Raw genomic sequence first — 11,219 nt, forward strand, 5'->3', positions numbered from 1 at the left:
CTGAATCCAGGATCGGTGAGGCTCACAAGACTCTGTGTGGCCTCCTCTGTCCTTCTGGATGTAGCGGGTATGTGTAGGGGGGCGTAAAAGAGATATTGTAGCAGGTGGTTTTCTGCCGAAGCTCCCAGAATGTGGGGGTTATCCCTTTACCCTCTGCCCTGCCAGGTTCATCAGACACTGTCTGTGGAACTGGACCAAGTATTGAAGGCCCTCAGCTTTCCGAAGAAAAAGGCTGCACTGCTCTCAGGTGTGGGACCAAGGGCCTCTAGCAGGAGAAGAAAAACCTTTCCCCTAGATTCTGAGATGAGACCACCCCACCCAGACCAGCCCGTGGTCACCCCATTATTATCCCCATTGTCCTCCCCCTGTGACAGAGCTGGTGGGGAGTTGGGGAATGAGGCAAGAACTGGGTGTAAGGAGTTTTCTACTTTCAGCTGCCATCTTACGCTTCCTGCGGACAGCCCTGCAACAAAGCTTTTCCTCTGCCCTGGTTACCCTGCTGCCCTCAGGGGCCCAGCCACCGCCAGCCCCTGAGGACACTGTCCTAGCTCCACTGGGAACATCACAAGTGCTGTCCCTGGTCATCGGACTGCAGAACCTCCTGGTTCAGGTAAGGCCTTTGTGGAGTGGGACCCTGGCAGTGTAGCCTGCTTCTCCCAGGATGACAGCAGGAAGGGGTGGCTGCCTGTCAAGATCCTGGTATTCCCACCAAGGCCTAGAGAGAGGATTGACTGGTTTTAAAGTTACAGTGACAGAAATGAAACTCAAATTGTCTCATAACTGAGAAGTCCAGGGGTCAAAACTGGCTTCAGGCACAGCTGGGATCCCAGAGGCTCAGACAGTATCATCAGAACTGTCTCCATCTCTTGGCTCTGCATTTCTCTGTCAGCTTTATTCTCATGGGATGGTAGGATGACCAGCAGCAGCTCCTGGCATATGTCCTTCCAGCAGAAAGAAAGTTTCTCTTTCGTAGTAGTCCCCAGAATTGAGTCTCATTAGCCTGGCTTGGTAATGTGGCAGTCACTATGCCCAAAACATGGGATGCTCTGATTGACCTGGCTTGGATGAGTGTCCTCTCCTGGAGGCTGGGGCATATGGTCAGCTCTCCCTAACTCACATGGACTAAACATAAGAGAGGAATGGTTCTGCAAGAGAAAACTGTTCTTAGAAGAAAGAGGAATGGATCCTGGACAAGCAAAAACAGTAGATGTCCACCTCAGAGGGGTTTGTGTTTTACAGCTTAGAGGATTCTTGGAGATCATTGTTTATCCAGCGATCACATACTGTGAAGGGTGGTGGGGGCAAGGAGATCGATCAGATTCCCGCCTTCGAGAAGTTAACAGTTTCAGGGGGCGGTGGATGGTGCTATGTGGATAAGAGGTGCTAACACAGAGTGGGCAGTGCTGGGTTGAAGGGAGGCACTGCACAGTGGGGGCACAGGATGTACATTACAGGCTGGTGTAGGGTGACTGTGAGGGTGGCTGTCAGAGAAGGCTTTCTGGGGGAGGTGCTTGAGCTGGGCTGGAAATATCAAGTGACTTGTCCTAGGTCCCCGAGGGTAGGGGGCATCAGAGATCGGATTGATCTTGATGGCAGCACAATTTTGTTCTCTGATATGGACTCATTCCCTGTCCCTGGCCCTCTGGCCCGTTCCCACCCATGATTCCTTGAGACTTTCTTCTCTTTCAAGGAGCTTATTGTCTGTTATTTTCAAATATGAGCTGGTCACTGTAGGGTGACCAAGGCCCCAGGTGTTTATGCTGTTTTAGTTAGACTTGGACTCTCTTTTCCTGCTCCTTAAAGCTTGCCGACAACCGACGGTCACAGATCCACGTGGTCTGGTCTGATGGCAAGGCATCGTGGGCAAGAAGAGGGAGGTGGGGGCAACCAGCAAATGAGTGAGAGGAGTTGCAGAGACTTCCTCGGGGGAGGGGTGGGGCCTTGATTTGAATGGTCTCCACTGGCCGCCCAGATAATGACAGACATATTTGATACGGCTGTTGACTGTGGGAGATTATGTTCAAGGATTGATCCCCACTGGGCCTGTGCACAGGTTGGGGGAAGTGGGGAAATGTGAGGATGTAGAGAATGCTCCAGAAGTGGGCCCTGTGCGGGCTGTGTGGATGCCGAGTCTTGTCCTGCCAGCACATCTATTCAAAGGCTCTGTGCTCTTCATGGATCAAACCTCTATCACGTATAGCACTTACCTCTCTCTGTTGTGAGTTCCCATTTTCATATCGGTCTTCCCCAGGCTGTAAGCTCCTCAAAGGTAGGGACTGTGTCTGGTTAATCTTTGTGTCTCCTTCCCCTTGTGGGTTCAAATCCAGTTGGGAAATCAGGAATCAAATGAGAACCAAAGCATCAGCTTTATTGCTGGTAAACACCATAGTAGAATGTAGCCGGGACTTAAGGTCAGAACGGGCTTTTTTTTAGTCTGAGATTTTTCAAACATACAGCAAAGATGAAAGAATTTTACAGTGAACACTCATATACCCACCATGTACATTCTACCATTAACATTTTACTATGCTTGCTTTATCATATCTTATCCAAAAGGATTTTTTAACTACTCTCCTTCCCCTGGGCCAGACCAGGAGCCCATAGGCAGGTAAATTGTGTTTGCATTTCCATAATGTCCATGTTGGACACTTAGCCAGCTGGCCAAGATCTTAAGAGTTTGAGTTCATGGGAGCATGACCTTTAATACCTTAGTCCTGCCCTGATGGCTCAGTAGGTGTTAAGCTAGCATCTCACTTGTTAGATAAATCTCTCGTTGGGTGAGGAGGAGCCAGTTAGAGGTGGGAGGAAGGGCAAATGCTTTCTCTTTAATGTTTCTGAAAGGGCTGAAGTTCCTGATTTAATATTCAGAACATAGAGAGGGGGAAAATGATTCCCTTACACTCACTACCCAGCATAAAGCCTCCCACAGAATTGGCATTCAGTAATGTTTGTTGAATGAGTGAATGAGGACGCAGAAATGAATATGATGCCGTTTCAGCCATTTAAGCACTCACAGATTGTAGGAAACACAAGAAATTATAATTAATGGCAAAATGACCTATTATTTGAATCAAGGAAGGCTCCACAGGAGAGGCTGCATTTGAACTGGCTAATCTTGGGTACCTGGGAAAAGGGTGGAAGTGCCCACTGGTTAAGATTTAATTTTAGATTGGAGAAGGAGAAAGGGCACAAGGCCTAGGATTTGTTTCTAGACCTGCCACCTACCACCCAGGTGTCCTCAGGTCAAGTATTTTCTCTCTGGGCCTCAGTTTTCTCAGCTTCAAAATGAGGTTAGTGAGTTAGCTCAACCACTTCAAACTGTAGGTCTTAAAGACCTTAGGGATCCTGTGAAGGAGACTTAGGGGTTGTTAAAGAGCGAGAGTGTTTCCCCTATTATACATTTCACTAAAATATTCACCATTTTTTAAAAAAATATAACAGAATTACTTTATTATAGGATCTTAGTAGAATCTTAAACAATGGGAAGAATATTTATCCTATGATTTACCTGTATAGTATAAATACATAAATAAACAAGTCATTGCCTGGGATTAATTTCCAACTGATTTTTTTTTTTTTCCTTCAGTATAGTCACCATTTTTTGAGTGTTAACTCTGTGCCAACCACTGGTTAAACCCTCTGTATGCATTGCTCATCTTACCCTCTTGGCAGCCCAAGTAATCTTTTTATCCCCACTTAGCAAAATCAAGTAACCTTGGCCAGGATCACACAGATGGTAAGTGACCAAGCAAGGCTTCAAACCCAAGTCTGTCCCATACCTTAACCTCCAGGTTGCTGCCTTCCAAAGAATAGCATGAGGAGAGCATAGGATTTTTGTGGTTGTTAGTTTGTTTTTACATTTTAAAAAATCAGTTTTATTGAGATATAACTTACATGCAATAAAATTCACTGATTTTAAGGGTACAACTAGATGAGTTTTGACAAACATATACAGTTTTTTTTTTTTTTTTAATGTATTTATTTATTTTTGGCTGTGTTGGGTCTTCGTTTCTGTGTGAGGGCTTTCTCTAGTTGCGGCAAGCTGGGGCCACTCTTCATCGCGGTGCGCGGGCCTCTCACTATCGCGGCCTCTCTTGTTGCGGAGCACAGGCTCTAGACGCGCAGGCTCAGTAGTTGTGGCTCACGGGCTTAGTTGCTCCGCGGCATGTGGGATCTTCCCAGACCAGGGCTCGAACCCGTGTTCCCTGCATTGGCAGGCAGATTCTCAACCACTGCACCACCAGGGAAGCCCCATATACAGTTTTGTAAACACCACCACAATCCCGGTATAGATTTCCATCACCACAAAAAGTTCCCTTGGACCCCTGTTTAGTCAGTCCCCTCCTCATCCCTGACCCTTGGCAAACACTGATCTGCTTTCTGGCACTACAGTTTTACCATTTCTAGAATTCCATATAAATGAAATCATACAGTATGTGGTCTTATGTGTCTGTCTTCTTTCACTTAGCTTAATGCTTTTGAGATTCATTTATATTGTTGTGTGTTATCAGTACTTCATTTCTTTTTTTTTTTTTTAAAAACCCTTTTTTAAATTTTTTTAATGATATTCTTGTCTGCTTACATTCTTTTTATGTATGTACGTATGTATGTATGTATGTATGGCTGTGTTGGGTCTTCGTTTCTGTGCGAGGGCTTTCTCTAGTTGTGGCAAGCTGGGGCCACTCTTCATCGCGGTGCGCGGGCCTCTCACTATCATGGTCTCTCGGTGACGAGCACAGGCTCCAGACGCGCAGGCTCAGTAATTGTGGCTCACGGGCCGAGTTGCTCTGCGGCATGTGGGATCCTCCCAGACCAGGGCTCGAACCTGCGTCCCCTGCATTGGCAGGCAGATTCTCAACCACTGCGCCACCAGGGAAGCCCAGTACTTCATTTCTTTTTATTGGTGAGTAGTAGCCCATTATGTGGCTATTCCACAATTTGTTGATCCACTAACCTACCGATAGATATTTGGGACTTCCAGATTTTTGGCTATCATGAATAAAGACTGAAGTACAAGTCTTTGTGAATATCCATTTTTATTTCTCTTGGATAAATACCTAGGAGTGGGATTGCTGGGTCAAATGACATATTAGTTTTCTATTGCTGTGTAACTACATATCACAAATGTAATGGCTTAACACAACACCCATTTATTATCTGACAATTCTCTACGTCGGAAGTCTGGGTGGGCTTGACCAGGTTCTTTGCTTAGGGTCTCACAAAGCTGAAATCAAGGTATTGGTCAGGCTGGGTGCTTATTTGGGAGAGCTGGGAAAGAATCCACTTCTTCCTCCTGTTGGGGGTGGGTGGCTCTTTCAGCTCTTTAAGGTTGCACACATTTTTTCTCACACAGCCCCTCCATCTTCAAACCAGCAATGCATGTTGAGTCCTTCTCACACTTCCAGACTCTCTGGTTCTTCTTCTGCTACCAGCCAGAGAAAATTCTGCTTTTAAAGGACTGGTGTAATTAGATTGGACCCACCCAAACAATCTCCCTTTTGCCATGTAATGTAACCTAATCACAGGAGTCACATCTGGAAGCAAAGGTCATGGGACCATCTTAAATGCCTACCACATATGGTAAGTGCATGTTTAACTTTATAAGAAACCATCAGACTGGGACTTCCCTGGTGGCACAGTGGTTGGGAATCCTCCTGCCAATGCAGGGGACACGGGTTCGATCCTTGGTCCGGGAAGAACAACATGCCATGGAGAACAGAGCCTGTGCACCACAGCTGCTGAGGCTGAGCTCTAGAGCCTGTGAGCCACAACTACTGAGCCCGCGTGCCACAACTACTGAAGCCTGCGTGCCTAGAGCCCGTGCTCTGTAACAAGAGAAGCCTTGGGGCTTCCCTGGTGGCGCAGTGGTTGAGAGTCTGCCTGCCAATTCAGGGGACACGGGTTTGAGCCCTGGTCTGGGAAGATACCACATGCCGCGGAGCAACTAGGCCCATGAGCCACAGCTACTGAGCCTGCGCGTCTGGAGCTTGTGCTCCGCCACAAGAGAGGCCGCGAGGCTGCGACAGTGAGAGGCCTGCACACCGCGATGAAGAGTGGCCCCCGCTCGCCGCAACTAGAGAAAGCCCTAGCATAGAAAACGAAGACCCAACACAGGCAAAAATAAATTAAAAAAAAAAAAAAAAAAAAAAGAGAAGCCACCACAATGAGAAGCCTGTGCACTGCAATGAGGAGTGGCCCCTGCTCGTTGCAACTGGAGAAAGCCCGTGTGCAGCAACGATGACCAAATGTAGCCAAAAAAGTAAATAAATAAATAATTGAAACAAAACAAAACAAAACAACATCAGACTGTTTTCCAAAGTGGCTGCACCACGTTTCCTTCCCATCAGGAGTGCACGAGAGTTCCAGTTGCTTCACATTCTTGCCAACACTTGGTACTGTCAGTCAGTTTTAGCTGTTGATGAGTGTGTAGTGGTATCTCAAGGTGGTTTTAATTTGCATCTCTCTAACCCTAAGTTCTTTTCCTATGCTTATTAGAGCATAAAATTTTGTTTGATGAAAGGTTCTGCTGCTTTAAAAAAAGATTTACATGCACTGGCTTAGATAAACTGTGTGGCTCTTACAGAATCTGTAATCTGTGAATCTCTTAATGGGGCCCAGGGCCCATCCTTTTCTGAAGCAAAACAGTCTCTCAAATGTAGGTAAATCATCAGTATAAGCACTGTGCTTTGTGTGTGGGTGAGAGATGAAACCAACAAACATTTCTTGATTATCTACAGAGCCACAATCCCAAATCTGAAATTCTGAAATCTAAATTGTTTTGAAAACCAAATGTTTTTTTCTTGGTTGGCACCAAAATCCACTGGTAGCAAAACCTGACGTGAACTTCTGTGGGTTTTTTGTTTTTGTTGTTTTCTTGCAGAAGGACCCTCTGTTGTCCCATGCCTGTGTCGGCTGCCTGGAGGCTTTGCTTGACTACCTGCATGCCCGGAGTCCAGACATCGGTAGAAACCCTCCCCATTCTCTGATGTTCCCATGGGGGAGACTGGAGGGGGCCAGCACCTGCCACCCTCCCACCCCAGACTCCCATCCTCTGTTCTGTGATTCACACTCATTTTTTTTGGCGGAGCCACGTGGCTTGCAGGATCTCAGTTCCCCAACCAGGAATTGAACCCAGGCCATGGCAGTGAAAGCCCAGAATCCTAACCATTAGGCCACCAGGGAGCTCCCTGATTCACACTCATTTTGTCTAATTCTTTTAACAATACTGCAAGGTACTGCCATGCCCATCATACAGATGAGGACACTGAGGTTCAGGGAGGTTAAGCAACTTGCCCCAACCAAGGTCACATAGCTCTTAAGTGGCAGAGCTCTTCCTGTTGCCTGCCTCCCACAATAGTGGGATATGTGGTCTCCCTCTGCCAGGCAGCATGGGTGGATAGAAGCCGAGGAGAAAGAAACCCCCTGGGGTCAGCTTGTCCAATGCCCTGCCTTTGCTGAGCAACCCTTTTTTGAGCCAATAGGAGAAAGTTTTCTTTAGCAATGTTCCAAGGCCTTTGGAAAATCAGCATTAACAACGCACGGTTGACTGGTGTTTCCCATAGCACTCCATGTGGCCTCCCAGCCCTGGAATCGGTTTTTGCTATTTACCCTCCTGGATGCTGGAGAGAATTCCTTCCTCAGAGCTGAGCTCCTGAGGCTCATGACCCTGGTAAGTGCAGAAAGGATGGTCCTGTGGTCTGAAGAATGTCATCCTCCAAGAAGGTAGAGGAGCTGGATGAGCCTTCACCCTACAAGAAGCCTGCCTAGAGAATTCCTCTGAATGCCCACATCTCCTCTGCCCAGACTACCCAGACATTCTTTCTCATTCACTCATGAAACATTGACCAGGGCCTGCCCACCACCTGCCAGATCCTGTGCTAGGTACCAAAAGATGTCAGTGAGCCAAATGTTCTGCCTTAAAGGTCCCTCAGTCTAGAGAAGGAGGTAGACGAGGAAATTAATAGTTAAAATATGATGTTATTAATGGAAGAGTAGAAGATAATGCTAAGTGCCTAGAACATGGTAAGTGCCCACTGAATAAACAAGGCAGCGAGCCTGTGAATGATAGTGAAGTGGATCAATGAATAAATCAATGGTTGGTGTAGGAACCCAGAGAAAAGAGTAATTGCTTCTGCCAGAGCTGGGAGGGAGAAGTGAGTAAGAATATAGTAAGCACCCAGTTAATGCCTGTATTTCTTTAATAAAATGAAAACACTCAGCAGTGAAGGTAACATTTTAGCTGAGGCTTGAAGGATTAATGGGCAAAGAGAAGGAAAAGTATTGCAGGTACAGTATCGAAGTGAGAGCAGCAAGTATATGAGCATGTGGTGGTGTGTCTGGGTAACCACACACAGTCTAGTGTGAGGGGCAGGGTGGGAGTGGGGGACTGAAGCGGTCAGCAGAGCAAACCCTCAGGGTCTTGCAGTCCTCATTACCTCACTTTCCTGTGACACAACCCCACCCCTGCCTACCAACACTGGGCTCTTGAAGGCAGAGTTCTGTGGGCTTCAGATCCGTGCCCCCAGCCCAGTGCTGAGCCTGGCGGGGCACAGCAAGTATCTGTGAATGGAGGAGATGCCGAGTCACTGCATGTCTGGGGCTTCTCTCCCTGGGCCAGTTTGTGCGGTTCCGGAGCAGCAGCATCCTCTCTCGTGAAGAGGTGGGCCACGTTCTGCAAGGCGCAGCTTTGGCTGACCTCTCTACCCTCTCCAGCACCACACTCCAGGCTCTGCGTGGCTTCTTCCTGCAGGTGGGCGGGAAGGGGATGCTATTCAGCCACTGTGAGGCCAGACCCTCCATACCGTCTTCCCTGTAGAGGCGGGGAGCTCTAGCCATAGCAGCCAATGGGAGGTCAGGAGTGCAGGGGGTGGAGGGTAGAGAGGGCTTCTATGGAGTGGGCACTAAGAAAGCCTGTCTTCCCCACCCTCTTCTCCCCCCAGGTCCAGAGCATGGGCCTCCTGGCTGATCATCGCATGGCCCAGACCCTGCAGGCCTCCTTGGAGGGTCTTTCCCCCAGGGCCTCCACTGCCCAGCCGCCCCTACAGGACATGATGTATCCTTTCTTGCATCTGGGAGCTTTGGCCTGGGCAAGGTCACCCAGGCAATGGGAAGCTATAGCGTCATGCTTCAGGACAGAGAGTTGCACTGTCTACAGCCCCGTCTTCTAAGGCAAGCAGGGGTCAGTGAGAATAACAGTGGTAGCAATGACAATGACTTGCTCTGTTTATTAAGTTCCTACCCAGGGCCAGTCATGTTACATGCACTGTATCTAATCCTCACAGTAGCTAGGAGTGTTAACACAGTTGTACCGTAGCTCAGAGAGGTTCAATGACAGGCCCAGAATCACACAGTGATAGCATCAGGATTTGACCCCAGACATGACCATCTCCAAGTCATATCACCAAACTCAGAAGGGAGCTAGTCCTTCCCCAGGAGCTTTGGAGAAAGTTGTCCAAGCCCGGTTGGCACAGACGCTGCCCTAAGCACAACGTGGTGGGGGAGGGTGCTGGGTGACTGGCACGTCCCTGAGAAAGCCTGGGGCTGTGGGCAGTGCTCACCGGCCTTCTGAGGGGTCGTTGTGGTGCTCCAGAGACACTGTGGTCTGGAGGTGTGTGTGTGGCCTCCCTGGCTCCCCTCCTAACCCTTTCCATGGAACCGTTCCCTGATGTATAGCAACTACGTAGCCCAGGTGTTCAGGTCTCAATTTTAGAATCCATCCCACTCTTCTCAGGTGCACCTCTGCTCTTGTCTGACTGTTTTTGCCTTTTTGGGCCCTGGAAGTGTGGTTCTCCCATGGCTGGCCCCACCTCTCTGCTGTTCTCCTCTCATGTTTGCTGCCAGCTGCCTGGGAGGAGTGGCTGTATCCCTGTCCCACATCAGAGACTGACCCTCAGGACCTGAAGGCCCAGAAACAGAACTGAGACCTGGAGAAGACAAAGTCAGGGCACGGTGGTTTGGGGGAAATGGATGACAACTGCAGCCGTTCATCTGGAGCCATTTACTCCACTGTTGAAATAGAATCCGGAAATAGTGATATACTCACATGCCTGTGTGGGCTCTCCAAAAACATTTCACTTTGGACTTATCTTGGCTCCCTCCAGCTGGTTCCTCAGGACGGATGGCCTCCTCAGGGAGAGACGGGGAGGGATTTGTTCTGCTAACGCCAGCTGGTTACCTCAGTTGAAAACGTCAGTCAGGCCATCCTTGGGGCAGAAGGGGCAGAGAAAGGCCATGTGTTTGGTGCTGCTGTGGTCCAAGTGCTCTGGGAAGTACTTTACCTGCTGCTTCACCTCAGGTGAAAGTGGAGAGAGGTACAATTTCCAGGCAAGGAAGGTGAGCAGGTCAAAACCTTCTCAGCCTTCCTAGCTGAGGGAAACTGCCCCAGCTCAGCTCTTCCCTGGCTAGAGTAGGTCCCCTGTGTGCCTTTCTCTGCCGGCCCTCCTCAGAGCGTGTATTTGTGCACACACGTATGCAGTTCTTTCAATGTCTGCCCTCCACAACTGCCCGCGCGTGTTCTGAGCTCAGCTCACCAGGGCCTTTAACTCCCTTCCCGCCTGTCTGCCAGGGCCCCATGCCTGTAACTGGCTAGCCCTTGGGTCTGGCTGGACTGACCCTACGCAAAACTGGGCTGCACTCCGTCCTAATGATAGGACAGGGAAGGACCCCACGAACTTGGGTTAGAACTTGGTGGATCCGAGGGGCGAGCAGGGTATGCCCCAACTCTGCACTGCACGTTACTTAAAAACAAAAAAGTGTTAGCCACGACCCACTAAACTGATCTTGACAACTGCAGTTTAAAAAACACTCAGCTGGTACCTCCCTAGTGGTCCAGTGTCTAAGACTCCCCACTCCCAATGCAGGGCGCCGGGGTTTGATCCCTGGTCAGGGAAGTAGATTCTCACATGCCGCAACTAAAGATCCCGCATGCAGCAAGGAAGATCCCGCGCGCCGCAGCTAAAACCCGGTGCAGCCAAATAAACATTAAAAAAAAAAAAACACTCAGCTAACGAAACAGTTTTGGGGAGGCCGCCCGGCCGGCAGGGGTTAGGGCCTCATTATTGCTGACGCGTCCTTCACTTTAGACACACACCGCAGGCTGACTATTTCCTCCAACCCGACCTTAAGGCGGCAAGTGCGCAAGCCGCCACGCAGGGTGGGCGGGACCGAACTCCCAAGGACCTCGGGCAGGGCTAGCGCCGGACCCTACTGGGCGGGGCCGG

General features: G+C 49.1%; 1 protein-coding gene and 1 long non-coding RNA gene across 2 annotated transcripts in view; one reads left to right on the top strand and one right to left on the bottom strand.

Moving 5' to 3' along the window:
• Positions 1 to 9,965, top strand: part of MEI1 (meiotic double-stranded break formation protein 1) — a 67,828-nt gene extending 57,863 nt beyond the window's left edge. The window contains exons 25-31 of the mRNA XM_068561251.1: positions 166 to 247; positions 435 to 610; positions 6,881 to 6,962; positions 7,563 to 7,669; positions 8,618 to 8,749; positions 8,940 to 9,052; positions 9,841 to 9,965. Coding sequence (XP_068417352.1) covers positions 166 to 247; positions 435 to 610; positions 6,881 to 6,962; positions 7,563 to 7,669; positions 8,618 to 8,749; positions 8,940 to 9,052; positions 9,841 to 9,886 — 738 coding nt within the window. The 3' untranslated portion in view covers positions 9,887 to 9,965. The remainder of the gene's footprint in view (positions 1 to 165; positions 248 to 434; positions 611 to 6,880; positions 6,963 to 7,562; positions 7,670 to 8,617; positions 8,750 to 8,939; positions 9,053 to 9,840) is intronic.
• On the bottom strand, positions 4,014 to 11,143 carry LOC137775415 (uncharacterized). Its single transcript, XR_011076019.1, has 3 exons — positions 10,816 to 11,143; positions 10,043 to 10,202; positions 4,014 to 8,743 (listed from the first exon to the last, which is right to left on the bottom strand). It is a non-coding gene; the product is annotated as an uncharacterized lncRNA (long non-coding RNA).
• Positions 11,144 to 11,219: the final 76 nt, after the last annotated feature.

This window comes from Eschrichtius robustus, chromosome 13, assembly GCF_028021215.1.
Source record: "Eschrichtius robustus isolate mEscRob2 chromosome 13, mEscRob2.pri, whole genome shotgun sequence".
Lineage (NCBI taxonomy): Eukaryota > Metazoa > Chordata > Mammalia > Artiodactyla > Eschrichtiidae > Eschrichtius > Eschrichtius robustus.